The sequence below is a fragment of the Aspergillus foveolatus genome, assembly GCF_047715535.1.
Source record: "Aspergillus foveolatus strain CBS 279.81 unplaced genomic scaffold BDW70scaffold_55, whole genome shotgun sequence".
Classification (NCBI taxonomy): Eukaryota; Fungi; Ascomycota; class Eurotiomycetes; order Eurotiales; family Aspergillaceae; genus Aspergillus; species Aspergillus foveolatus.
This window is the reverse complement of record NW_027396119.1, coordinates 107,257-133,269: the sequence shown is the minus strand read 5'-3', so window position 1 is coordinate 133,269 and position 26,013 is coordinate 107,257. Positions and strand designations below refer to the sequence as shown.

Below are 26,013 nucleotides of genomic sequence, written 5' to 3'. Positions count from 1 at the left end.
CCCGGCTGTTAGGCCAAATGCTTAGTTCCGAGAACCAAGAAAAGCTGGAGCCTAACTATACGTATTATCTGATCCGCCGTTCCCGTCTTCCGTAATTGTGAGCGCTGCCTAGGTTATTAAAGCGACTTTACCCCGTTATCAGGCCGGATGACTACAAAGTAACCCAGGGGCGCGGGATCCAAAGCTGAGCCAAGGGAACTGAATTTTGGGTCCTAGTCCATGACTCCCGGTTACCAAGCAAGCAAAGTCTGCGGAAACATCGCAGATTTGCAACCCGATTCTCTAGACAACCCGCTCCTCATCCTGCCTGGGCACACCGATCCGCAGCCCATGTTTTCCTTCGTCCTCGAGCGTGCGAGGGTCTTTGGGAAGAGATGATGAAGCTGGACGCGGTAGTAGCAATACTGGTAGCGGTCAACCTGTACCAACTACACAGTCGTACCTTGGACATGGCCGTGTATGTACAGGACAAGGATAAGCCGGGACCTGAGCGTTGATTCTGGTAGGACGATAGGCTGATGGCAGCGTTGTATTAGTGCAATTATTATAGATCGATATCATGATTCTGGCATGGTCCTTGTTGTGCGATGTCGCTTCCCGTCGTTAGGAGTCATGCCATGGGCCATGGTCGGGAGTTGGTACTTGTCTGACCTGGGCCCAAATGTGTCGTGACAGGGGTCCTGATTGAATTATCTTGCCAAAAAAAAAAAAAAAAAAAAGGGGGGGGGAAAGGTTCTGCACCATTTTGGCTTTCAGAGGCCCCAGAGACGACATCTATGTGTCTTTGTATCTTTCTGGTGTCATGACTTGCTGCCCTGTCGACGTAACCTGGATGGTCTTAGTAAGGTAAGACTGCTGGGACGAATCACAAACGCCATAGATCAAACTTGTCAGCTCGGGGAGATAACGGGCGAAACTCCGGCGGCTCGACTGAGGCGATGGGCCATGGCCGGAACGTCTCCTCGCCCACCGAGTCTCGCTGCAGCCAATCACAGCAGGCGTGATGACACTACGCAAATGAGCACTGGCTTACCTGCATTCTCCTGATTTCGATTCTAAACTCAGACGGGCAGCGGTGGAGCAGCGATCTGGGGGGAAACGAAAGGCAATCAAAGGCAACAGGCAAAAGTCCAGAGTGAGCAGAGCCACTTTCTTACATTTCAGGCAGGGGAAACGACCGCGGGTCTTGCCCCCGTACTAAAACTTATCATTCCCAACCTGTCGGACTCGCAAAGCCTCCTGAAAAAGCAAATACGTCGTCGAAGGGGTCTGGAAAAGGGATCCAAACCGAAGGGAAACCCCAGCGGTCTAGCTGTAGATCACTTGGGAGATCTAACGACTTGTGATAAGTCCCAGCCGCCAGCTGCCACACTGTCGGAACCCGGAAAGGCCAGAGAGAAACAGATAGAAACGACGCCAGGGTTGGATTCGAATCGGAGGACAAAGGGAGTATTATCGTCGTCTCAAACTTCATTATTTGCCAAGGTACGCTGCCCCTAAGCCTCTTGTCGCGGTCATCATCAGTTGGTCGTGGCATTTCCAACTGTGTGGTCGACCAGGGTCAGATCATATCTTCTCCTTGCTATCATTCTTGCCATCATATCTGATCTCTGTCGCCGCCGATCTTTCTTATCCTACTTCAGCGCCCTCTTGCTTACAAGTACTTTTGTTTGCGTTTCTGCTTTAAAAATTCCCCTTTTCATCATTCTCACCTATTGGTTCTACCAGACCGTCGCCTTCTCCGGCAGCCTCCTGATCGAATCGCCACTGCCCAGCGATCTGTGTTTCCGCTGTGACCGTGCAAAGCAGCCCGTCCTCAAGTGCTTTAGTTCTGCGACAGTTCAAATCTCCATTCCTCGTGGATTTGCCAGATTCTCGGTTTATTCTCGAGGATCTTCATTCCCGTTATCGGCACCGCCTCTTTAGTTTAGAGTCTCACTAGTTGCAGCTGCCAGCACCGGTCGATTTGACATCCTAGCCTGACTTCTCTAGCCCTTTCTTTTCTTTTTCCTCCTGCAATTCATCTTGACCGACTTTTGACTTCGTCATACAAGAATTTACGCTTTCCCCGAGAGTGGTACAACATACATCGCACGACCCAGTGTCCCTTTATTTCGACCGTTAAGTTCCAGCGAGCTTCCTCGTTTTTCCCTCGATTCTTCCCGAAGGGCCTCTCGAGTCGCTAGGCTCTACATACAGGAGCACAGGCAAACGGTGGAAATGTTAGCGTCCATCCCGCACATGGAGACGCTGCGATCCCTCCCTAGGAATCCCGACGTCGTTGCGCGACACCCATCGGCGGAAGACCTAGACGCTGCCCAGCAGCTTATTTCGTCCGCCCAAGCCGGTCGAGAACACCCACTGGATCGACATTATACGGATAATGAATCTCGGAAGTCTGAGGCGGGGGCTCCACAAAGTCATCATGAGGGGGATTACCCCATAGTTCAGACCTCCGAGACTCCAACGAACGGGCATCATGTTGAAAAGACGTCTCCGAAATCCCAAAAGGATACCTCATTCCTAGGGCATTCTTGCAGGTTGGTTGGACAGTTCACGATCTGGATTTACGGTGCACTAACATCAATCCTTCTAGTAATTGCGGAACCAAGAGTACCCCCTTATGGCGGCGGTCCCCTACTGGAGCTATGATTTGTAATGCATGTGGTCTCTACTTGAAAGCCCGCAATGTAGCAAGGCCGACCAAAAGAAACCGAACGCAAGCAAGTCCCGAGGCGTATCACCCGCAAAACCAATCCGTTGGTTTTCAACCTGATCCCGTTGTTAGCGGAAGCGAAGGTTGTACCGGTTCTTGCCCGGGTGGTGGAAACTGCAATGGTACAGGTGGTGCAGAAGGTTGCGACGGTTGTCCAGCCTATAACAACCGCGTTTACAAGTCGACTGCACGAGGAAACGTCGCGGCGCATGTGCTGAACAGGGCAGGAAATTCAGAAGCTGTTCCGCCTCAAGAGGCCGAAGCACCTGCAAGGAATAGCGGACCACCAGAGGGAAATATGCTGGTGGCTTGCCAAAATTGCGGAACTACAGTGACACCGCTCTGGCGGCGAGACGAGAACGGCCATCCGATCTGTAATGCCTGCGGTAGGCTTTATCCGCCCTTTCCCATTTCACTCTGACAGGCAAATTAATTATTGGATATCAGGTCTCTACTATAAGCTTCACGGTTCCTATCGACCTACCACGATGAAGAAGACTATTATCAAAAGGCGAAAACGGGTTGTGCCGGCTTTACGAGAAAATTCCCCGACTGCTGCTACCCATTCTTCTCACGGGTCATCTGCATCTCCAGAAGCATCGTCTCCAGCAACTCTGGCCTATTCACATGACGAGCGCCATCGATATTACAGTTCAGAGCCTGTCGACCAATACCACCGGATTTCACCGGCGGCACAGAGGCCGTTTGGATTCGCACCACCGCCGGTTGATTTTACAAATTTCAATTCCGGAGCTGTAACGCTACCCCATCACCCGCCTCCGCCTCGACTCCTCGAGCCAGGCCATCCACCTGTTTCTCAATTCGCTCGACGATCAATCTCACCGAGCTCATCAGGCAATTCCAAGAAACGAACACTTGCAGAGACCGGCGCGAATACAGACACTGGCCCCGTTCCAACCACATTAGAGGCTGGGTCAAATCAACTTCCACCCATTGTCTCGTCTGCCAATCCGCCACCACCCGCTCGACTGAGCTCAATATCCTCCATCCTCAACCATGCTCACGCCCGCGACGAAAGTCGATTAGACCCCTCTCTCGCTGCTTTGGGCCGCCAACAGCAATCTCAACCGCATCACCCACAACCCTCACCGCTTGCACCGACCCAGGCAGCGTCCCAATCACTACCCGGTGTATCCAACATGGATAATCACGTTGAAGATCGCCGCGCGAAGCTCCAGCGGGAAGCGGAAGAGATGCGAGAACAACTCCGAGCTAAAGAAAGGGAGTTGGCGGAGCTGGCGGGTCAATGACGAGAGAAGTCTAGCGCGTTCGACCTTTATTTCGAAATTCGACTATACAAACTACTTATTGAAGCGATAACCTCTTCAGCCTTTTTGGAGGGTCTACCTTCGGCGCAACTCTTTCCCCGCGAGATACCACGTGTACGTTCAACTACTGTCTATCTGTCTGATGTATCCATCGGATTTTTTCACTGGCCAGTACTAAGGCAGAATTCTCCTTTTCATCTTATTCACATATCCTTTTTCGTCTTTCCTTTTTATTTTTAGCGATGGCGGGATTAGCATTTCCAAGAAGAAAATGGTACGGTATTGGGGGTTTTATTTGGTCAAATTGAGCCTATAACTTATGGAGGTCAACCTGGACAGGCGGACCAAAGATGGAGTTCAACTGTACTAGAGTTAAGAAGGCATAGATTTATATCATGTTGTCAATAATCCGACTATATCATCGATAAGATCACCTATATCACACCATTGTCTAAATAATTTATGACACCGGGGTCAGATTGACTATTCAGATGCTCGGTAAAATACTCCATGTAATTAGGAACTTAAGAAGGGATTTTGTCTGCATGCTGTATATCACACTAAAACCCCCGTTCCGTCTCCGAGGTCGGCGACCGGTCGTGCTTTTACTGTAATGGGTTACAGCTAGGCAGCACGGGCCGGTGGCTTACAGTCTATCGAGTAGAGGCGGCTCATAGTCGCCGGTTCAACTGTTAAACCGTTATATTGATCGTCCTCAATCCGCTTCGGAAAAAGATAGTTGGGGATTCCGTATGTACTCTGTACTTGAGTAGTAAGGATATGATGATCGTGGGGGATGGAAAATGACGACATTAATTTTCTTATCAAAGCAGATATTCACTAAGTGCTGTTGCGTGCTGGGTTGCAGTGTTTGGAGCAGTAACTTTTTGGGGAGACAGGGCAGCTACCGGTCATCCTTATCCTTACCAACTCAAACAGTCAACTTCCTTTAGGCGTTGCTGAAATTCTGTTGGAGATATAACCGAATTGTATGTTCAATAGTGGAATTATATATTGGATATCTGAGATGAACGATTGATATGGGTATATTGAAAACAAAGGCATAAAAAGCTAAGCGTAACGAGTGATCATCCAACAACCCATCCGTAACCGTAAAATAAAAGACTCGACAAGATTCATCGTCCCTCCAGGACCAATTTGGTCTGACTTGAGTCTCCACTACTGCCGCCTCGACGAACATGTCCGTAAGGCGAAGACGGAGCTGTAGGCGACGTTCTCTCTTCTCGAATCACCTCAGTCGTAACCTCAATAGCACCAGGGCCTCTTTTCCCCTCCATGACCGACCTCAGCCCAGGCCCAACACCCACTTCTGTATCGATAGTATGCAGACCGAACTCGGGGTCGTGCTGGGAATACATGCCTCTGTTTGTCGACCTAAGGCGCATTGAGCGTCCCGCTGTTGTGCGGGTTGGATTTATACTGTATTTGTTGTAGCTGTTCGTCGAGAGGAATTTGGGGAATAAGCGGCTGACGAGGGGGCGGAGGAAGGGCAGGCAGGCACATATGATCGCAACGTTGCATTCAGCTGCTGTCCAGTAGGCGGCGGCAACGTTGCTCCCTGTTTCGCTTTCGTTAACAAACAGCTGCGGACAAGATAGGAATAGGGAAGGCGTACAGGATGTATCAGTACTTTTGGCTACCTTGCGTAAGCCAGAGAGACGAAGGATACTGGTGATAACGACCCTGATTACGCATGTTAGCTGTCTCCAGATAACGTCCCTTTGCAAAACATGGAAAACTAACAGTCCACCGAGCGCGAAGACGCCCATGAGAGCAAGTTTCTGCCTCTTGGGAAGTTGTAGTTGTGTGATGAGAGGCATCGGTAGAATGAGGAGAGTAAGATCGGTAGCGATATTCATGGAGGCATTGAAGAACCAGAGCGCTTCGAACGAAAGACAGTGACCAGGTAGTTCTCGATCCCAGAACTTGGCCACAGGCACGCAGTTGACAAACCCACTGACAATGGCCCACGTCGAGTATGCAGCCACAATTCCCATTACAATGTAACATACAACACGAAACTTGTAACTTGGGAAGATGCGCAGGTACTGCAAAAGTAGGGATATTTTGGTGAACAATAGGCTCGCATTGTACATTGGGATTGCAGCCCACAAGCTCTGTAGGGAGGGTATAGGTTAGCCATGGCCCATCAGACTGTACAGAAGATGTGTCCTCTAGGGTCTAACCTTCAGCTGTAGCCTTAATTCATGGTGCGACAGAGCATCGCTGTGTTTCCCTAAACCATATTGGTATTCTTTCGATAGTCAGCAACAAGCTTCACGATATCCATTATGCTGACTTACGACAAATAACAAGGGCGAGATATATGATTGCAAAGAGCTGGAGGCTATGTCTTAATAAGGCTCTGATGTGAGGATGGGGAGCGTACCAGAGAAAGTAGAATAGTCCAATCTTCCCGGCCGCTCGATTTCATTATCCCAACTCTGGTATATATGCGCATCGCCACAATAACAATTGAAAACGAAGAGAGCACTGCTGTCACCACCATTGCCGTTCGTCCACGACTTGCACCCTCATCATCCTGGCTTCTAGGGGGCAGAATGTGCTCCAGAGCCTCGTTTAACATCATGCAAAGAGAAGGAATGAATGAATGAATGTGATTGTAAGATATAAAGAGCGTCAATCAAAGCATTGAAAACGTCAAGTGTCCGTAAACATTAGGGGTCGGTTCAAAGGAGTGTGAGATCCTGTTCTCAAGAAAAAGAGGCCTGTGGAACGCCCGGGCAAGGGACGGAGGGGAACAAAGGGCATAAATGATCGGGCCAGATGTGGCGGCCGTCGCCAGGCATATATGAACCATGATAGCTGAGACAGCTCCATAGGACGGAGACTGCAACGCTGCCGCATATCTGATTGGGCATTTGACCATTTCAAGGCAGAGTTTGTCCCTTTTTGACGGTAACTCGTTTCCAACAATGGTTCTCAATGCCGTCGCATGGCAGTGGGCCCCTCAATCAATAATAGCGACGATCGACGGCCTGAAGGCAGTATCTTATCCACAAGACGGCAGTTGGGAATGCCGGTTTGGTGGTCGCTGCTCCACCAAAGACCACCTTGACGCGGCTGGTGTTGCCGCAGACATGCGTGTGGCTTGAACAACCAGCTCCCTGCGCGAAGTCTTTAGCGCTACCGAACAGCACATAAACCCAGAATGATGCTATTGCCAAGGATGTCCCAAGTCCGAAGCCACGAGAATGCAGGTGCGAGCAAGATCGGTCCCGAGATCCGAGCTAAATGCTTATTGCTCCCAGTCCTGGACTGTGGAGTTGCTAAACGATATTGTGTAAAGGTGGAGATCATATCAGTGACACTGACAGCCACTAACCAGGGTTTCATTCACATCGCTTAGGTAATCGTGGCATCTTCGAGCCGTTGCATTGCAACCTCGCCAAGTTCCAATAGTTTCGACATTGTGCAATCGTACCTCGGAATATCAAGATTATGGTAAAATGGCCGACCGTGAATTTTTTTTTTCAGACATAGAATAAACCAATGAGATGCGTTGAGACAGATTAGATTTCGAATCTACAGACGCAATTGTGTTCCTTCAGCCGCGAATTATTCCTTTCCTGCAGGAACATACAAACCTAGACCCCTGAAGGCTGCCATGTGGTGGCAAAAGTATGCATTTACCTCTAAAGGAGTCAGAATTAAGTCCTAACTTCGATAATGTACATCAGTCCCAGGCTAGTGGTACGTTGCAAGGAAAAACTCGCCGAGGACTAAGGAACGTGCGCTGCGTCGATCTGGGGCCTTGGCACTGTGTCCTTTTGTGCTCTTTTAAGACACGACCACACCAGGGACAACTCATCATAGGAGCGACGTTGTGATGCTCGGCATCTGGTCCATCGAGCAGCTTCGGCTTCCAAGAGGTTCTCAACATTTTGATTAGTGTAGTACTGTGTAGAATAGGCCTGTGCGCGCTGCGTGCTTGCTTGGTTGAGACTGAATGGCTAGAAGATCGACTGTACTATTCCTCACAGGGTTGCGGCGGTCCGAGATAGTAGTCTGTTCTTGTCGATCAATAGAATTGAGTAAATAGACGAAACGATGAGGCTAGATCTGCCTCTGCTGATTGTTGAAACATGATTGGGGCGAAGGTCAAAGTTCGTAGGTCGGAGAAGTGGAACTGGGTAGAGAAGGAAATCACATGCAGCACGTACCATCACTCATTAGGATACTGATACTGGAAACGGTATGTTTTGTCTTATCTCTTAAGCACCAAGACATTTTGGGCCTTTTCAGAGATAAGGGGCTCACATCTATACATGCTTGCTGGGAATACTCAACTGCACTACGTCTCCGCTTTCGACGAACAGACAGCCTCGCCCTTCGGTCATCTTCAGACTACAATCAGAGACACTCATGCAGTGTCTCAGCGGCGACCCCTTTGACCGGCCTCGCTTCCTCTTGTTTAGCGAGTAAACTTCACTCTTCAAGCACCCATTTTGCCGTTTAACAAGCTTTATCCTTTTGAGCTTTTGTCTCTCTCGAGTCGACAAGCGCCCCCCCATAACTCCGTTTCCGACAACAAACGCCGATTTTGCCGCCTATACCTCGTCATTCCTCTGCCTAGAAACGCGTCCATCCGTTCCAGCTTGTGATGCTGCTACGAGCCAAGCGTGATATACTACTTGAGCATCCAACTACTGGCGAAGCGTATCAGTATCTTCGCTGGCGGGCGAGGGGGATAATTCTGCCTGGAGCTCAATAATAACAGGATCGAGATACCTCATCGCCTCTGACAACTAGACTGATCTACAATCAGTCGCACACTGCCATGAGCACTTTGAGTAACTCATCATCCATGGGTGAAACCCAGGCTCTGTACTGCTGGGCCGAAAGCCGGCGCTCTCGCCAGTTGCGATAGTGAATACGGGCATAATTCATGCTCAGCTATTTCTCTCAACATGAGAACTCGGCATCAACAGCCTTGAGCCACATTGACTTCACTCTATCAAAGTTGGCGGGCTGCTTATACTGCTTTTGTGATCGTTGTCGTAAAGTGCGCCAGGCTCCTCTCCGATACCTCAACATTCCCCCGCACGTCGCTAACCGGCGCAACATGGACTTCCCTCCCAGTATACTCTGATTCTACCAGGAGTATTAGCCGTCTGCAAAGTTAGTGAAGATTGAAGTAGACAAATAATGTATTCGATCACCGGGCCTGGACGCTGGGAACAGTGTAATGCCAGGCCACGAAAGTGCCCGAGGTCAACGATATTCTGTCGGCTGGGAGGCTCCTGAAGTATGATACTGATTACAGACCAGTAACCGCCAGTCTTCACGAGATTAACAATGTGAGAACCTCCGGACTCATTTTACCATGCTGAACAACTTCATATTGTGGTTGTGAAGGAGCCTTGAGTTCGGAGCCAGCAAAGTTAGGCAGTGCCAAACTTTGAGCACAGGCCAGGAAAGCCATACATTCATCTTTCGAGACGCGTTGCATGTATCTAAATCGTTTGGAAATTTCTGAGCGCAATAGAGCCTAGGGTACGGAGACTAGAGATCAATTCATGCGGTTTAGTGTACTATGCTATGCCTTCTCCAGCCGACAGTCGGAAAAGAACCCGAACACGCGCGGGCAAACCTTCAACCGAACCCAGCCTAGCAGTGAGCACTGATAACAGTAGCCGGGCCCCGCTATTGCGAGATCACTCCCCGCAGTCACACCTTGCCTATATATACTGCCCTCTCTTATCTACCAGGTCATTTTCTGCTTTCCGACCCTTTACTGAAAGGACCGACGAACATCGTACATTTATGTTCTTTAACCGAGCCTATCACCAGTCAATCGCAGTCGGCCGCCAATTCGCTTCTCCCCCTTCTCGAATCTCCGCATTCCCCCGGCCTCTAACTTCGGTACTCGGATCCTCCTTCTTCAGACGCACGATGGCTTCCGCAATGGCAAAGCGCCTCGAGGGCAAGACAATCGTCATCACTGGCGCCTCGTCAGGCATTGGTCGAAGCACAGCTAGGGAATTCGCGCGGACAGCTCCAAAGGACCTTAAGCTCATTGTGACAGCGAGGCGCATCGACGCCCTCGAGGAGCTAGCAAAGGAGATCAAAGAGGAAGTCGGCGAGGGTGTCAAGACCCTGCCTGTGAAGCTCGATGTCAGTAACCCGGAGGAGGTCAAGAACTTTATCCCATCTCTCCCTGCCGAGTTCCAGGATATTGATATCCTAGTCAACAATGCGTAAGTCTGCTACGTAACCTGCTTTGTAAAACAGGTCTTTAATGCAGCGTAGTGGTCTCGTCAAAGGCGTCGCTCAGGCCCCCAACATCGACCCTGAAGATATCAACATCATGTTCGCAACAAACGTCACTGGATTGATCAACCTCACCCAAGCTGTCCTGCCTATTTTCAAGAAGCGTAGCGATGGCGGCCGTGGAGACATCATCAATATTGGAAGCATCGCTGGTCGTGAGCCTTACCCCGGCGGTAGCATCTACTGCTCTACCAAGGCTGCGGTCAAGTCATTTACCGAGGCCCTAAGGAAGGAGCTCATCTCCACGCGCATTCGCGTCATTGAGATCGACCCCGGTCAGGTCGAGACTGTAAGTGCTCGATACCATTATTGAGGATAGTGCTGACCAAGCTGGTAGGAATTCTCTATTGTTCGGTTCTACGGAGACAAGAGCAAGGCCGATGCCGTCTATGCGTAAGTCATCCGACTTGGACGTTACGCAATGAATGCTAATGAGCTTGTAGTAACTGCGAGCCACTTACACCGGACGATATCGCCGAGGTCATCGTCTTCGCCGCTGGCCGGAGGGAGAACGTTGTCATTGCTGATACTTTGATCTTCCCCAGCCACCAGGTATGTTCACGTCATATGTCTCCACAGACGTAATGTTATCTAACCGGTTACAGGCGTCTCCGGGTCATCTGTACAAGAAGCCTCTATAAACAATTTTGCACCTGTTTTTAGATCCTATAAATAGTGAACCTGGACATATAGACAGGGAAATAGATGTATCAATGCCATATATACCGTACGATATCCAAAAGGCTTGCGTCTTTAGGCGACTTACTATTAGGTGTTGATTAACATTCTGCCATATGCTGCAAATTAGAATCCAAGACCTGGACATACAAGCCCGCTCCCTATTTTAATTCCGAGCCCAGACCTAGACAACGATGGACAAACCCATCAAAGCGTTCCCTTACCTCCATCGTCAAACCTCCCATGTCTCCCTTCCCCATCCCTAAACCTCCTCGCCCCCTTCACCCCATCGCCCAGAACCCGAACCCCCTTCTCAAACTCATTAGCCAACGCATCCTCGAAGCACTTAGCCTCAAACGCCGCATGATAGCAACTCGCCCGATCCACATTTAAGCATGCCTGCGGAAAACCCACAATCTGCCTCGCAATCTCCATCGCCTCTTCCACACCAGTTCCCCGGGGCACAACGCGATTCGCCAACCCCATACTCAGTGCCTCAGTCGCACCGACCGGCCTCCCGGTAATGATCATGTCGAGCGCACGTCCTAGACCAACTATAGCCTGAAGCCGGACTGTCCCTCCGTCTATAAGCGGGACACCAAAGCGCCTGTTAAACACGCCGAAGGTTGCATCTTCTTCGACGACCCGAATATCGGCAAGAAGGGAGAGCTCAAGACCACCGGCAACGGCATGCCCAGCTACTGCGGCGATGACGGGCTTGGTGATTATCATGCGTGAGGGGCCAATTGGGCCGGTGTTGCGGCCTTGAACGCGGTTGTGCGGGTACATAATGGGGCCGGTGTACTTGTCTCCAAAATTGGCGCTGTCTTGCGGACTCGCAGTGGATCCATCTTGACTTTGAGCATGGGGTTCGTATTTCGCTACCTCATGCAGGTCGAACCCCGCGCAGAAGGTACCGTTTGCGCCATGGAAGATGCACACTTTCTGAGATGCGTCGTCTTCGAAGTCTAGGAAAGCAGACGTGAGCTTCTGGGCAGTGGGGCCGTCAATGGCGTTGCGCCGGTGAGGGCGATTTATGGTAATTGTTGTTATGCCTGAGGGGGTTTTGGTGCTTTGGATGGAGGAGAGCTGGGCCATCGTGAGTATTGGGGTCGCTATACAGATTGTCTCGACTTGAAGCTAACAGAGGTAGGTGTAAGATGGGGAAAGGCCCGCTTATTGTTGGATTCATTCATCTGCTTAGTGACTTACCTTTATAGATCGTCGAATGTCTTCTGATCATGCTTCACATCCTCGGCTGAATGGCAGTACCACTAAGTACTATTACTTAAAACGCCCATATCCTTCACCGTTGGCGTCTTTCATGATTATCGATGCACTGACGAATTGGCTAATTATATGTTGTCTACCTTGCTAACTTCAATTGAATACACAATCACTTAATCTGACCGCTAGCCAGGCGTAACAGGACCACCAGCCCAAGCAGGACTTCAGATTTTCTTCCATTCAACCGTGCCCCAGTTCCTTCCTTAGGGCCAGGTACGGGAAACTGGGGTACGAGCGGGGTAATGAAGATTATTGTTATCGACGTGTCAGCTCAAGCCTGGATATACGTCGGTCCGCCAGAGTGCCGCATCTGGCCGATTTATCGATTGGAGATGCTAATAGCTCGAGCCCTGCAATGGGACAGTGCATTTCGGATCAGCTATGTAATCTAGCGGAACACTAAAAGTTATAAGTTATATTAGTCGTTAGAGCTCCTATACGTGCCCTCAGCCTGATATGGGTCTAATGCCTCGGACCGAACCCCGATGGTTCATCCGTCCCCAAACTATATATTCTCCGCATGACAACATGACGCCTAACCCAGCCCATCCTCTTAGAATACATAATACCTGATCTATGCCTAACTACAGGCCAAATATCCCTCGTATAAAGATGAAATTCCAGCCAATATACTTCTTTGGCAGGGCCCCTCCTAGATTGATCTCTATCGGCAATCGCCATCCGCGTTCAAGCCCTCAACTCCTGCTCTTTACAACTCCCAGACCGGCAGTTCGCGAGCGATTCCACAAGGCATACCTCCCTCCAGGAGCCCAGTTTTCGTCATCAGCCTCGGCCTTGCCGGCATCGCAAATGAAGCCAACCCCATCACCCGAAAATATTGAGGACCTGATATCCTCCCTCCCTCTAATCCGTTGCCTCCGCAACTGCTCTCTGTCCGCCGCAAGCCCAAGCCCAAGCGCTGAGACTTCAGCTAAATATCTAGAGTTCCGCCCTTTCCGTACAATGCATCCCTCTGCGCAAGTAACCCATCTGGTGACAACATCACTGATATCCCCAACTAAACTCCCGATCGACCCAATCTACTTCCTCAAGCACTCTTTCACCAAGAACCCATCCCAATCACCAGAGTCTGCTGAGATTATAGCAACAGCCTACCTCTCCACCCACATCACCGGTCACGCGGGGTACATCCACGGTGGCTTGATAGGGATTCTCTTCGACGATGTGTTTGCGCGTCTCGCAGCCGAGATATTTCCCAGTGGGGTTGGAATGACCGCGAACTTGACTCTGGATTTCCGCGCGCCTGCGGTGCCGGGACGGGTTTACGTTTGGAGGGTTGGCGTTGAGAAGGTGGAGAAGGAGAGAAAGGTCTGTGTGTATGGGGGAATGAGGTGTTTAAATGAGTTTGGGGCTGAGGAGATGCGGGGGAGAGGTGTTGGGGATGGCATTCCTAGGGAGGCTAGTCAGGGCAATACGCTTAGTGTGGAGGAAAGAGACGGCGTGCTTGTGGCTGAGGCGAGGGGGTTGTTCATTGAGCCTAGAGGAGTGAAGGTGAGATTGTAGTTCTTTGGGTCTGAATTGCGGTATACTGATATGATTTAGAATATGGTGCCGTTGTACCCAAAACAGGCGTCGAAACGGGTATGATGGTACGGGACTAGACAACGGCTCAATGACGGCTACGATCTAGGGATATAATAGAGATATAACTGTAGGGCATCATATAGATTCGTTGTAAAATAGAGAGAAATAGAGGGACATGGTTGTCTAATGCTGGTTGATCTCTTGAAGCTCGGGTACGGTGCAAGACTTCATTGTTGAACGCCGAAAAGATAGACAAGTTCAGATCGATATGGTATTTGTTGGAAAATATCCATATGCATTGTTCATTTCCTACAGTCGTGCGGAGTATCCAGAAGATGATCCTTACCCGTCGGATCTACTTAAAAGTCAGCCAACTCACTACATGCAGCATAGCATGCCATCCATATGATCCCTGGAATTTTCCGAATTCCACCAGCAATGTTACACCACCCAGTCGGCGGAATCACTCGCATCATGGTCACGGTGGCTGACATTTCCCAACGAATGAACTGCAAAGGCCCCAGGCCTCCTTCATCCCCCAATCCCCCTTGGTACCACCCAAACAGTACTACCGGATCGTTCGTAGGCAGTTCGTCGGCAAAGACATCCAGGCAAAATCCTGGACCCGACTCCCAGGTCTTGCGTAGCACAAGCTGCCGTCGAACCCGGCGGCGCGGGGTGTATACATCAGCTGTTGGACTGCAAGATAGGTCACAATCCACAACAAACTGGGGTTACACAATCGAGATCTGACACCGAGATACAGTACCATTTTCTCCAAGGATACTTGGCAAGCCCGAAGAGCTTGTAACCAGGCCGGGCAATCTTTTAATCCCTTCCAAGGTAGACCCTGCCATTGGCATGGAAATAAGACATTTGGAATGGTTGCACAACGGCGCGAGGATCGCCTTTATTGCCCCTTCTGGGCCCAGCCGTCATCCTTACTCCGTACTCTGGGCTAAATGTTGCACGTCTTGGCCGGGTAGATTCGCCGGCCCGAGGGCAACGAAAATGAAGTGCAGCTGGCGGGAATTGAATTCGGCCTGCTTATGTGGTAGCTCGAACATGTTGATGTGGAGCTTCTGAAAGTGATATAGTGGAGCCAAGCGAGTCATAGCCTAGGTGTCACATATCATATATCAAATGCGTATCATTCGATCTTCGCTTATGAAGTTGATGAAGCTCATATAAGACTCGCCGGGGGACTGTCAAAAACAGGGCCATTCTTCGGTAACCGTCGTATTCGAACGGAGTTTTGTAGTTAGAGTTTGGGTGTATTCACGAGTACGCATGAGATGCAAGATCACCATCAGTACCGAGCGACATGCACAGAGTACTTTTGAACGACGTCAAGGTCGATTTGAGGGACGACATGTGCCGCCGTGGCTAAATATCTTGTCGGCATCGGCCAATCTTTGACTGAACAGAGTGGAGGCGTGGGAAAGCCCTGGGCAGCTTGGCGGCAAGGTGCTCGACTGTATCTATCTCGAACAGCCGTTCTAATGGAGATGAGCACGGAGCCTCTGCGAGATCTGTCACTTTCAGTTTTCGTGGAAATAGAGCCAATTCCCGTGGTGATCACTTATGATTTCCTTAGAGAACTCCTACACTCCAACAGTCAGTTGTAAAGAAAACGCTGTAGATCCTCGCCCGTCCAGGGTAATGTTTCGGAGTGTCTCCACGGCAAGCCAAAGAATGGAGATGATTCTGGAAAGAAAAGAAGATTAATGGCCCATGGAACGCAGTCTCCTCCAAAAATGGCAGTGTGATTGCCCGTGCCGACGAGTCGTCAAATTTGGCGTCTGTCTGCAAAGGATGCATGTGCGCCTGATATTGACCATCCGCCCTCGATCCTTAAAAGTAGAGACCGGGTGAAATTGAAGCCAGAATGCGTCGTCGCAATCAAAGCACATTGAGTTTGATTTATTTGCAGAAGCTGGCGAGATGATTGGCTGAATGAGGCTGATAATCAGAGGAAAGGTTGATGGGAGGCCCCTTTTTTCAGGTGGGATCTGCAGCCATATTTGTTATCCCATTAATGCCACACACCAATCGGCCTGTACTACTGACTGACTGCGCGAGGCGACGCGACCGGGGCGAAGAGGCCGTATTGATTAATCATGGATGATGATGATGGATAATTTGAATATACTGGAGATGTTCCATAATTTGGCCAATTACTCCGTAGTTCTATTCTATAAGCTGGCCCCCATCCAACAAGACCGTCGCCTTTAAGTGCTCTTAATCATCAGCATCCCCTTTCCCCTCCCCGTCTCGTTCTCCACTCGCTCCTCCCTCCTCTCCCTCCCTCACATCTCCTGATTCATCCATATCATTCCATTCGCTTTCTCGAACGACGAACTCTCGTCGAGTTTGAAAGAAAGCCGTCGCGGATCGAAAATCTTGCAGGCTCAGTCGAGGCAGCCAAGCGAATCTCGTCCCGGCTCACACTCAATTCCGCCTGTGACAGAGTTCCACGAACCCCCCTGATCCTCTTCATCGAACCCCCGTCTGGCTTCTTTAAGCTTGGCCTAGTCACTGGACCCGCCGTTGCTGTGGCCTGCCTCTTAGGCGCATCCTGCTTTCGCGCGAAACTCCCGACCTGCTGGGCCCCGACTCTCGACCCTTTCTCCAAAAGAAAATTGTGCTCAGCAGCTCGCTCGACCCGCTGTCACTTGGAATAGCTTCGATCCGGATCACCATTGACTCTTTTCCCACACCGGTAGATCGTTGAACAGAATCCTTCAGAATGGCTTCAAAGGTAGGGTGTCTTCTTATCCTTTCTCCCCTTGTTCCCCTGCTCGCCTCCTTTCTTCCTTCCGAACCCAACGTCATCTTGCAACCAGCGTCGGGAAAATACAGCAATCGTGGGCTCACTGTTATGGTCTCAAATAGTTTCTACGAGAGTACAAGCTGGTCGTCGTCGGCGGTGGTGGTGTTGGAAAGTCATGCTTGACGATTCAATTGATCCAGAGCCACTTCGTGGACGAATATGACCCAACAATTGAAGGTTAGCTCGTTACCTCACAATCGTATCGATCTGTCGCTCATCAAGGTTACCGAAAATAGATTCATACCGCAAGCAGTGTGTCATTGACGATGAGGTCGCTCTGTTGGACGTCCTCGATACCGCCGGACAGGAAGAATACTCTGCCATGCGCGAACAATATATGCGAACAGGCGAAGGCTTCCTCCTGGTCTACTCCATCACATCGCGTCAATCTTTTGAAGAAATCATGACATTCCAACAACAAATCCTCCGCGTAAAGGACAAGGACTACTTCCCTATCATTGTTGTCGGCAACAAATGCGATCTCGACAAGGAGCGAGTGGTTTCGGAACAAGGTGGGTTCTAATGCGTCGCTTCAGGTCATTTCGTTATCACAGTTGGCTAATAATCAACTTCAGAGGGCGAATCCCTAGCACGACAGTTCGGCTGCAAGTTCATCGAAACATCCGCGAAATCGCGCATCAATGTCGAAAACGCTTTCTACGACCTTGTGCGTGAGATTCGCCGGTACAACAAGGAGATGTCCAACCCATCTGGATCCGGTGCATTTGGCGCCCGCGCCCCCGACAGCAAAATGGACGTGAGCGAACCCGGTGAGAGCTCCGGCTGCTGCGGGAAATGTATTGTTATGTAATTGGCAGGCGCTGGGCTCGACAGGATGCAAGCACGCTGTTTGAGAAACGAAAGGAAAGATTTCACATAGAGAAGAAACCCCGACTTAAGCGACAGCCACCTCGGAATGGAATAATGAACGCTCGTCGACGGGTTTGCGGATTGTGACGCTTTTTCTATACCTACCGAACCATACGATGTCCGCTTCCACCTTCCCATCCATCACGCCGTCATCTTCTCCATCCATGAATGTTCGATTCCCCCTCTGGTTGTCTGTTTGATCTACTGTGTTTTACCATTTATTCCCATATTTTTTTTTTTAACTTGAAAGATTAGTCTGATGATACATATCTCGTTGATATGCGAGGATAGGCGCGCCAATAGATTTGAGCTGTTCGTATGTATGTACATTTTTCATTGCACTTTGATCTGGGGTAAAGTACGCTGTTTTCTTGATTCCAGCCATGCCTCTTGCATCCTCTATAATCTTGCCTGCATTCGCGTCCCTCACTTCGCCGTGAGCCAGGCTCACCTAGTCTTCTGGGATGCTGCTGAGCTCTTTAACTTGAGCGTTTATCTCAAAATAGCTATCGGCCGCATACTTTTCACCCCCGGTTTCACGCCCGGGGCGGCTCTGTTCTGGATCTCAATTTAGATATCTGCTAAAGCCCTTAAGATCCAATATCATAACAGCCAAACCAGTAGCGTCGCAGAAGGTCGAGTGAGGCGGGAAAGATACCACATTGTCAGAGGTCTAATATATCCCCGTTCTATTGCAATATTGCTAGGTAAATGTAACAGACCCACCTACTTCTCCTCAGTATCCGAATCCAACTCATCTTCCGCCGACACCTTCTTCCCCTGCACATTTTCCTCGACCTCGGCAATCAATGATTCCAAAAACTCCTTATCCGTCCCCACCAGCGTGACCGTGTTCCTTTTCTTCTGCCATCGCGGGTAACTCCCAACCTTGACGCCCCTGGCTGCCGTCCTTGTCGCCAGATCCGTCAAGTATGGTGCAACCGCACTCTCTGGCAGCGGTGTGCTAAACAAATATCGGTAAATCCCCTTACCCTCGGGGTTAACAAGACGAGGAAGCAGCGATGGCCGGAGGTGTTCGAGGAGACGCTCGAAGAGCCGCGGAACGCCGGGGAGGATGTGGACATTGCCGTTGACAATGGCGATGGGGACCCACATGTCATCTGAGACGAAGATAGCCTGGGACTCGGCGGGGAGGGAGGCATCGAAGGGGAGCTCGACCATGCGGAGGCGTGCAGTGAGCGCGGGGGAGGGCGTGTCCCAGCTGAAGTCGGGGGTGAGGGCATGGGGCTTGGTGAGTTTCTTCATGCGCTCGAAGGCGGCTTCATGCAGCTTTAGCGGGAGGTTGAAGGCTCTCGCGATGGAGGAGTAGGTTATGTCGTCGTGACTGTTCGTCCATTTCGTCAGATACATGGGTGTAGAGGGGGTAAGGGTACAGACGTTGGTCCGATGCCGCCACTTGTCACGACAAAATCGTAGTTTTCGCTCATGCGACGGACGGCCTCGATAATCTCTTCTTCTTCGTCAGCGATGACTTCAATGCGCTTGAGCTGGATTCCGAGCGAGAAGCAGTATCTGGCGAAGAAGGCGGAGTTTGTGTCGACAGTCTGTCCGATTAGCTTCTGTTTTGCTCTGTATTTCGAGAGTCTTTGTTTTGTGGCCTAATTACCTTCCCACCGAGTACTTCATCGCCAATGATTAGACACGCTGCTGTGTGTATCGTCTTGCTGTTCGGGAAGGATGATGTCATTTTGTGCAAGTGCGCACTCGACGGTGAGAAAGGAGAGGAGGAAGCAAAAGGTACAGGCGGACGAGTGAATGGTGGTCGGTAAAGATGTCGAGTGAGTTGAGTTAACCGGGCGAACATGGAGGGAGAAGGGTTGGAGAGAAGAGAGATGGAGAATCCCGCACGCGGGTGGGAGAGGGAAACGGGCTGAAGGTTAGCCTGTCGCCGCAAAGTGGGGTGCTGAGGTGGTGCACGACGTGACCGAACTCCGCGTCCGCAATTGATCCAACTCATCGACGAACGCTGGATATCCGTTCCATATCTGTCGCACTTGCCGACGTTATACGTTTCGATAGGGATTTAACGACAGACCTTGAACATACCGGAGTCCACCTTTTCGCTCTATCCTGAAAGTCCGACGGACAGCATGGTGAGGGTGCCCCGCACTGCTTGCGAGAATAAGCCTTTGCGAATTTATCACTGACTGCGAGTCCGCGCTTTGGTTTAAGGTAGTCCTCTGAAAGGTTATACGCCTTCTCTCCGGAGACCAAAGAGAAGCTGCGCAAGTTTCGTTTGACAACATCCCGGGCGAAGGAGCCGCAAGCGATTATCTGTATGTGGTGTTATGCCTCGCACTCTCTGGACAATATCCGCTTTCACATATGGTCATCTTGTGAGGACGACAGCTGATGCCTCTCCAGATATCATCGATGCTAAAAGCCAGGAAATCCGAGCAGAAGATGGCGAGGTGTACACGAAGATGGAGGACCTAGCGGACGAGCTCCCAGAGTCGTCTCCTCGGTTCATCCTTCTTAGCTACCCCTTAACTCTGGTATGCATCTTCATCTTCGCCGCGTGGTCTCTATCAACTTAAGTGTGCTGACTGGTCTAGGGCTCTGGTCGCCTTGCGGTTCCTTACGTCCTGCTCTACTATCTCCCCGAGAACTGCAACCCGAATCAGCGAATGATGTATGCCGGTGCGGTCGAGTTGATGCGAAATACGGCAGAAGTCAACCGGGTTATCGAGGTCGAGAGTGAGGAGGATATCATATCTATCGAGTCGAAGCTGCAAAGTGCGGACTGAGTACTGTTGAAGGCAAGCGTACCGCGGCTGAAGTTGAAATGAGTGTGAACGGCGTTGAACGAAGGAGTGGCGTTGCAATCTAGAGGGTTCGAGGCGTCAAAGTCTCGAACCGTCCTATTTGTACTTGCCGCGGTAGCTATTCTTGTGTCATATTAAGGGGCATAATCCGCCCTACCCTGGAACCCAGTGACGAGCTCTAGACTTGTCGACCTGCGGCAAGAGTCCAGGCTATGACGAGTACCCAGAACTGCGCCCCTTGTAACGAAAGGTGCGCGTTGAATCCTGAATCAGATAGTCGCTGGGTATACAATGCATCTTATCTTCCATCGGGAACAGCGTCGTCTAGGCATTCTCTCGCACTGAAGTTGCCAATACGCCTGACTAACTGGGAGTAGCTTTCCCAGTGCCTAAACTCGGACGAGGACCTCTAGCTCTGGCCAAAGATGCTCTTCACCCCCGGAAAAGAGTTTCCTGTAGCATTGGCCCTTACAATTCGCGGTCAGCTACCTATCACCAGCGACGCAACGCGTCGTCCCGGACTCCAGAGGAACCCACCGATGCTGGAATGGGTCCCGTCGAGGAGACGGACTCGACTTGAAGCTCTTGCGGGCCCGCGGGATCCCACTTATAGCTTGGGATCAGCATCCTTCCCGATGGTGCATTATGTGGATGATAGCTGGCTTCAGCATCAACTCGGATGAAACTTCCGTTAATCGTGTCCACTTCGGGAACGGAGACGCAGCGGAAGGAATATTTGCCTTCGTTACTAATTTGCCTTCGTTACTAGTACGTATACCCCGTATTGCTAGGGACCTCGCTTCGTAGGTCGCCCATCGGTAGCCTTCGCGCAGAGCTTTTCAGCATCATTCGATCTTCAAGAACAAGGAACAGGCCGCTCATACTATCCTTCAACTTCTGCACGATATTTACCGCGAGGTTGGAATTTCAACTGGGACTCCAACCAGTCTGACAGCTCCTACTAGTGCAGACGGCTTAGCAGGCCCACTAACTGGGCTAACCCAAGATGACCCTGGAGTTCCCAATCGAGTAAGGTTGACGCCAAGCCCGCCGGCCAAGTGATTTACCCCTTCTAATTTGAAAAGAATGATGGTGGTCAAGGCCCGTCCCGTCCTTTTGTGTGTTGCGAGTCTCCAGGCTGCGACTGGTGTTATACCCGGGGCTGTTTGTGAGAGTCCAGCTTTCCATACTTATTTCCCGTCTCTCTGGATGGATTGCGCGTCTAGATTCTGAGCAGCCCGACCCTCCTTGCCTGACATACTCGGGGCACTGTAACTGGAACAGCGACTGTCACCGCACTGACCAGCGTCTCTCCCCCAGGAGCTCCACCGTGGAGCCTAGAACGAGATAGCGACCGGACTCGGGATGAACTGTCTACCCCTGTCACTGGATCATCGACGAACTCTTCGAGGTCAAATGAACGCTTGACGTGTTCCCAGTGGCGATGTTGCAGAATTCACAGCCAAGTCGGGCATGGTCCGTGGAGACCTTCGGCAGATGAAAGCGAGACGCGATGCCGTGATGGCCTGACCACCGACTGACAGCCTGCTAGGAGCGCTATCGACTCATAGTAGAGTCGATAGCCGACACTCGGGAGGAGAGAGGATCGAGGACCGTTTCACGCCATTTTAACCTGCTGCTTGCAGCCAGGCTTGGCTGTTTAAAGATCGGACGGGCGTTATCAGCCATCCTCTCCATATGGACGCGATTTCTCCGCCACGCCGTCCGTTTATCAGACCATGACCATGGACCAGGCTGCAGGAGAATGCATGATGCCGCTATTCCATATCATCTGATTGCGTGACATATTCCCGCGATGGACGACCTCTGTCGTGCATGATGCATGGGCTAGCCGGGACTCTCGAGCGGCCTCGTTAACAGCCTGTTCGTGGTTCCATTGGCGGTTCGTGGGGATGGCAGTGATCGCTGTTATTGGAGGACGCAGGCGGCACCGCAAGGAATCTAGTATGGTTCGACTCAGTGCCAGCGCGAAGCGGTGGTCTGGATGGTATGTAGAGACTGCGGTAGAGGGCCAGATATACGGGATCCATTCGTTGTTGTCTTTGCTAGTAGACTAGTATATACAATTGATTGTCTGGCCGGTGATAGTCGCATTATTATGTCCAGTACGCTCAGGGCTCGATCTGGGATGGTGGATCTCACTGACCCAAGGCTGTGGACGAGTCCTGCCGGTTCAAGCAGCAGGCCCGGGGCTAGAGAACTTAGCGGGCTCACATTGCTTTTTCCCCTCAGGCGTTTTGTGCAAAGCCAGCAGCAGTCCATTATGGCCTCCAACCCCGGTCTGATGCTGCTCAAACTTTGTTCGCTTCTATTTATCGCTCGCTCCCTCCTCCTCTCCCTGGCCGTCTGCTGAACTGACTTCGTCAGCTCGCCACCCTTCCCATCACCAGTCACCATTCACCAGTCACCACGCACAGCTCACTACGGACGGTCGCATCAAGAGGTACCATTAGCCATATCGTATATCGCGTCTGACCGCCACTTGACCAATCATTCGAGCGGGCCCTCGTTCTCTTCGCTCACGGCCGTCCGCCTGGTCGGGTCTCCCAACTGTCTGGTTCTGGGACACAACAACCCCGTGCCACCTAACACCTGTCTGTCTGATTCTCTCGCCATCCAACTCCGCTTTCTCCCTGTCTTCGTGGACCGATTGCATCGATTTTGTCAGTTTCCGACCGTGTTTTGCCGCCGTGGAGGGTGCTCGTCATGGTCGCTGTTATCGCAGTTTAATTTACGCCTATCCGATCGATTGATTTGTTCAACCATTGTGATTAATTCTACGGTTCATCTACGGATCTTTACCCACGACCTTAACCATGTCGACATCCCAGTCCGATGGAAAACAGGAGGGGCTGGCTAAAGTGCTGAGTCGCATGAAGACCGTTTTGAGAAGGACTCCCTCCAGAGCCACGGCAAGCACCGCCAAAGAGACACCAGCGCCGGTTCAACCAGAGTCTAGCAAAGCGCCTGCGTATGCTTTTTCTTCTCGTTTTTTCTCGTTCCCTACTGACCGTATAGTCAATCGAAATCGACCCCTAAACCGGCGAAAATCGCCCCTGAACCGACTGTTGTATCCCACTGGAGCGCGATCCAGGAGGAAAAGGCCCGCGCTCTCTTCGCCAAATATGGATTGACGCTCGAACCGGGCGAGTGGAAGGCTACGAGCGATGTGACCGTCCAGCGGGTCGTAAAGCCCATCTGCATGCGCGTCCGCCGTACCTGCCATCGCTGCCAGACCACCTTTGGCCCCGACAAGGTTTGCGTTAACTGCCAGCACGTCCGCTGCAAGAATTGCCCGCGATACCCCGCAGCGAAACCGAAGGAAAAGCAGGAGCGAACCGAGACCGCGCTCCAGGCCATTCTGGCCCAGAAGGCCCAGCCCGTGCGACCCAAGCCTAAAGAACACCAATTAACGCTGCCATCGCGCACCGGCGGCCAGGATCTCATCCGCAAGCCGCCCCGGCAGCGAGTACGACGGACGTGCCACAGGTGCAATACGCTTTTCGCTCCCCACTCGACGGAATGCAGCAGTTGCAAGCATATCCGATGCAAGAATTGCCCTCGCGATCCGTATGTCGAACATCATGAATTGTTTTGTGTTTTGCTAATAATTCCAGACCCAGACATGACAAATATCCTGACGGCTACCCGGGAGATGCGGAACCGCCGTATGAACCGCCAGCTCGGACCTGGAAGAAACCGCGGCAGAGAGTCCGGTATACCTGCCACCAATGCTCGACAGTTTACCGAGCAGGCGAGAAGAATTGTGCCAATTGTGGGCAGGAGAAGTGTGCGGAAACTCTACGAGACCCGTACGCCCCCCGGTACACGACTCCTACAGAGCATTCTTACTAACAGGCTACAGACCAAAAAAGATCAAGCCGGAACCAGATCCCGATGTAGTGAGACGAGTGGAGGAGAGGCTGGCGAATATCAAAGTTAGTGAAGCTGGCGAGACTCCAAAGTCCTGAAGCACAGCCTTGATGGGCACAATCGAGATCTGGAATACTTGTTGATGTCGAGTACCGACGGAGCGGAGCAGAGCATAGCATAGCGTTTCTTTAGCACAATGATTACGACCGACCAATATGATCGCCCAACTCTCATGGCCCAAATGCCAAGTCCCAAATCCCGTCGGGACGAGATCATGTTTTACGGAGTATGGAGTTCGCACGGCCTGTAATCAAGCTAGCCATGCTGCTCGTACTCTAGCACTAACCTTCTCGCAGCAGTAAGCAAACCTTATTACAATAGTACGCTGTGGAATCTGATACATCGCGTCCTTTTACCGGCTTCTGGAGCTCGGTGCGTCGACCGTTGAAGTCCATGCCGAGCCCCCCGCCACTGCCCTTCCAGATCCACGCTGGTCCCCAAAATGGATAGATTTGCCGTTTGCCGCTTGACAGCTGACAGGTGAGGCGACTGACACGGCATTCTGACAACTGGACGGATCCACTGCTGCCCCGCAGGATGTGAAGGCCGGGCCGTGTGGATTTGGGCTTCATTTCATAGTGTGGCGCTGGTTGGCATGGCGCGACGCGGGATCTCTGGCCAGACAAGCTACCCTCCTAGCCGAGGTCCAGTCAAGGCCAAGTCTTGGGCTATTCAATGCGTTCATTGCCATAACGATTGTCGGTTTTTCTACTCTGAGTATATACTCTCCTCTAGCTGACAAGAGTATTGGTATCAATTCAATTGTAAACGGGATACTCCATGGTCTTTGGTCCATTCATATCACGCGATGCTTTGACTCTGGATAGGTGGCGTATATACAGTAGTGTCAGCATCTTCACTCCAAGTCTACGTACTAGCCGCGGTTTCGGTAGAGATCCTTGCTAGACTCTGTTCATCTGATTCTGCTACCACTTCGTCGGGAGGTAGATAGAGAATAACCGGCCGAATCTGAATGTCGACTTTAAAGTCGAATTTTCAATGCAGGCGAGGAGGCCCGGATAGGCACCAGCACTAGCAAGCATTAGCAGCATCAGCAGCATAGCCAGCATTAGCCAGCATTAACCCACACTAACAGGCGGATCAATGCAGCAGCACTGAGGGCCGAGTCGATCAACACTCTTGTCTTTAAATTATCAGGTCCTGGTTATATATTTAACACGGAGCAATTTTCTCTTTCGAGAGTTGACGCCGGCCGGGAGGATGGCGATTAGTAGGGGATTCACTTCACTAGAAGATTGGCGTCTCCTGAGCGGCCCGGCTGGCCAAGCCGACTGACGTTGACATAGTCGCTAGCCTCGAATAGTAAGGACCCGATTTACTAGACTCGACTAGCGACTATTTCACCCGGCGTAGTACACAGAGGACAATGGCCGTTATCTGTCGTAATTTAAGGGATTGGCTGGGACGGGAGGTTACATGCAACGTGTTACGTTGGTACGTATATCCCATCCTTCAGTCACCGCTAGCAAACCCCGGTGATCTTCATCGCATGGATGTTGGGATTCGCCTTCTAGCGGTCTTGCTAAAGTGGCTATCTGGCAGTAACTCTCGTGCTATACTTTAGTCCATTGATATTGCCTTCAGACTCCCTATGCGGAAGGTACCACTGCCATTTAGCTAGCAGTGGACGGGATTTATGTGCCGTAGTGCGTAAGCAACCGCACATGCTTCTTTTTCCTGTTTCTCTAGAGTCAGAAGGATCTATAACGACGATACCCA

The 26,013-nt window shown here is 51.1% G+C and overlaps 10 protein-coding genes across 10 annotated transcripts; 7 read left to right on the top strand and 3 right to left on the bottom strand.

Annotated features, from left to right (window-relative positions):
- Positions 1–1,969: 1,969 nt before the first annotated feature.
- Positions 1,970–4,429, top strand: sreA (siderophore transcription factor SreA). Its single transcript, XM_073745362.1, has 3 exons — positions 1,970–2,540; positions 2,597–3,102; positions 3,164–4,429. Exons 1-3 carry the CDS (start codon positions 2,221–2,223, stop codon positions 3,985–3,987), a joined length of 1,650 nt encoding a protein of 549 aa, XP_073593109.1. The 5' UTR covers positions 1,970–2,220; the 3' UTR covers positions 3,988–4,429.
- Positions 4,430–5,071: 642 nt separating this feature from the next.
- Positions 5,072–6,789, bottom strand: BDW70DRAFT_99189 (PTH11-like integral membrane protein). The gene is made up of 6 exons (XM_073745361.1): positions 6,416–6,789; positions 6,330–6,366; positions 6,213–6,280; positions 5,770–6,143; positions 5,642–5,709; positions 5,072–5,584 (listed from the first exon to the last, which is right to left on the bottom strand). The coding sequence occupies exons 1-6, from the start codon at positions 6,614–6,616 to the stop codon at positions 5,142–5,144; spliced, it is 1,191 nt and encodes a 396-aa protein (XP_073593108.1). The 5' UTR covers positions 6,617–6,789; the 3' UTR covers positions 5,072–5,141.
- A 2,914-nt stretch (positions 6,790–9,703) lies between these two features.
- On the top strand, positions 9,704–11,070 carry BDW70DRAFT_142122 (oxidoreductase, short chain dehydrogenase/reductase family). The gene is made up of 5 exons (XM_073737875.1): positions 9,704–10,247; positions 10,300–10,609; positions 10,658–10,713; positions 10,764–10,872; positions 10,926–11,070. The coding sequence occupies exons 1-5, from the start codon at positions 9,814–9,816 to the stop codon at positions 10,959–10,961; spliced, it is 945 nt and encodes a 314-aa protein (XP_073593107.1). The 5' UTR covers positions 9,704–9,813; the 3' UTR covers positions 10,962–11,070.
- A 135-nt stretch (positions 11,071–11,205) lies between these two features.
- BDW70DRAFT_170465 (enoyl-CoA hydratase/isomerase family protein) lies at positions 11,206–12,158 on the bottom strand (the record flags this gene model as incomplete). The annotated part of the gene is made up of 1 exon (XM_073742936.1): positions 11,206–12,158. Exon 1 carries the CDS (start codon positions 12,094–12,096, stop codon positions 11,206–11,208), a length of 891 nt encoding a protein of 296 aa, XP_073593106.1. The 5' UTR covers positions 12,097–12,158.
- Positions 12,159–12,864: 706 nt separating this feature from the next.
- BDW70DRAFT_170463 (PaaI family thioesterase) lies at positions 12,865–13,893 on the top strand (the record flags this gene model as incomplete). The annotated part of the gene is made up of 2 exons (XM_073742935.1): positions 12,865–13,797; positions 13,849–13,893. Exons 1-2 carry the CDS (start codon positions 12,898–12,900, stop codon positions 13,891–13,893), a joined length of 945 nt encoding a protein of 314 aa, XP_073593105.1. The 5' UTR covers positions 12,865–12,897.
- Positions 13,894–16,393: 2,500 nt separating this feature from the next.
- Positions 16,394–17,633, top strand: BDW70DRAFT_99062 (Ras family protein). Its single transcript, XM_073745360.1, has 4 exons — positions 16,394–16,591; positions 16,726–16,840; positions 16,900–17,175; positions 17,239–17,633. The coding sequence occupies exons 1-4, from the start codon at positions 16,580–16,582 to the stop codon at positions 17,472–17,474; spliced, it is 639 nt and encodes a 212-aa protein (XP_073593104.1). The 5' UTR covers positions 16,394–16,579; the 3' UTR covers positions 17,475–17,633.
- BDW70DRAFT_98902 (uncharacterized protein) lies at positions 17,634–18,183 on the top strand. Its single transcript, XM_073745358.1, has one exon. It carries the CDS (start codon positions 17,793–17,795, stop codon positions 18,105–18,107), a length of 315 nt encoding a protein of 104 aa, XP_073593103.1. The 5' UTR covers positions 17,634–17,792; the 3' UTR covers positions 18,108–18,183.
- A 76-nt stretch (positions 18,184–18,259) lies between these two features.
- BDW70DRAFT_152642 (flavin adenine dinucleotide pyrophosphatase) lies at positions 18,260–19,241 on the bottom strand (the record flags this gene model as incomplete). The annotated part of the gene is made up of 3 exons (XM_073739475.1): positions 18,260–18,878; positions 18,932–19,098; positions 19,161–19,241. The coding sequence occupies 3 exons, from the start codon at positions 19,239–19,241 to the stop codon at positions 18,260–18,262; spliced, it is 867 nt and encodes a 288-aa protein (XP_073593102.1).
- Positions 19,242–19,635: 394 nt separating this feature from the next.
- BDW70DRAFT_98995 (GMF family protein) lies at positions 19,636–20,523 on the top strand. The gene is made up of 3 exons (XM_073745359.1): positions 19,636–19,647; positions 19,731–20,049; positions 20,110–20,523. Exons 2-3 carry the CDS (start codon positions 19,843–19,845, stop codon positions 20,299–20,301), a joined length of 399 nt encoding a protein of 132 aa, XP_073593101.1. The 5' UTR covers positions 19,636–19,647; positions 19,731–19,842; the 3' UTR covers positions 20,302–20,523.
- Positions 20,524–23,156: 2,633 nt separating this feature from the next.
- Positions 23,157–24,283, top strand: BDW70DRAFT_152641 (uncharacterized protein; the record flags this gene model as incomplete). The annotated part of the gene is made up of 4 exons (XM_073739474.1): positions 23,157–23,311; positions 23,359–23,910; positions 23,958–24,152; positions 24,184–24,283. The coding sequence occupies 4 exons, from the start codon at positions 23,157–23,159 to the stop codon at positions 24,281–24,283; spliced, it is 1,002 nt and encodes a 333-aa protein (XP_073593100.1).
- Between the last annotated feature and the right edge of the window lie 1,730 nt (positions 24,284–26,013).

What these genes read in the sequence shown, in the direction of transcription:
- sreA (XM_073745362.1), top strand. Translation starts at nt 2,221, where the DNA reads ATGTTAGCGTCCATCCCGCACATGGAGACGCTGCGATCCCTCCCTAGG. An exon ending in TTCCTAGGGCATTCTTGCAG is followed by an intron (nt 2,541 to 2,596) that starts GTTGGTTGGACA and finishes CAATCCTTCTAG; the next exon opens with TAATTGCGGAACCAAGAGTA. An exon ending in TCCGATCTGTAATGCCTGCG is followed by an intron (nt 3,103 to 3,163) that starts GTAGGCTTTATC and finishes ATTGGATATCAG; the next exon opens with GTCTCTACTATAAGCTTCAC.
- BDW70DRAFT_99189 (XM_073745361.1), bottom strand. Translation starts at nt 6,616, where the DNA reads ATGATGTTAAACGAGGCTCTGGAGCACATTCTGCCCCCTAGAAGCCAG. An exon ending in AATTAAGGCTACAGCTGAAG is followed by an intron (nt 6,144 to 6,212) that starts GTTAGACCCTAG and finishes CCCTCCCTACAG; the next exon opens with AGCTTGTGGGCTGCAATCCC. An exon ending in CAAAAGTACTGATACATCCT is followed by an intron (nt 5,585 to 5,641) that starts GTACGCCTTCCC and finishes AAAGCGAAACAG; the next exon opens with GGAGCAACGTTGCCGCCGCC.
- BDW70DRAFT_142122 (XM_073737875.1), top strand. Translation starts at nt 9,814, where the DNA reads ATGTTCTTTAACCGAGCCTATCACCAGTCAATCGCAGTCGGCCGCCAA. An exon ending in GATATCCTAGTCAACAATGC is followed by an intron (nt 10,248 to 10,299) that starts GTAAGTCTGCTA and finishes AATGCAGCGTAG; the next exon opens with TGGTCTCGTCAAAGGCGTCG. An exon ending in ACCCCGGTCAGGTCGAGACT is followed by an intron (nt 10,610 to 10,657) that starts GTAAGTGCTCGA and finishes CCAAGCTGGTAG; the next exon opens with GAATTCTCTATTGTTCGGTT.
- BDW70DRAFT_99062 (XM_073745360.1), top strand. An exon ending in ATATGACCCAACAATTGAAG is followed by an intron (nt 16,841 to 16,899) that starts GTTAGCTCGTTA and finishes TACCGAAAATAG; the next exon opens with ATTCATACCGCAAGCAGTGT. An exon ending in GCGAGTGGTTTCGGAACAAG is followed by an intron (nt 17,176 to 17,238) that starts GTGGGTTCTAAT and finishes AATCAACTTCAG; the next exon opens with AGGGCGAATCCCTAGCACGA.
- BDW70DRAFT_98902 (XM_073745358.1), top strand. Translation starts at nt 17,793, where the DNA reads ATGATACATATCTCGTTGATATGCGAGGATAGGCGCGCCAATAGATTT.
- BDW70DRAFT_98995 (XM_073745359.1), top strand. Translation starts at nt 19,843, where the DNA reads ATGCCTCGCACTCTCTGGACAATATCCGCTTTCACATATGGTCATCTT. An exon ending in TTAGCTACCCCTTAACTCTG is followed by an intron (nt 20,050 to 20,109) that starts GTATGCATCTTC and finishes TGACTGGTCTAG; the next exon opens with GGCTCTGGTCGCCTTGCGGT.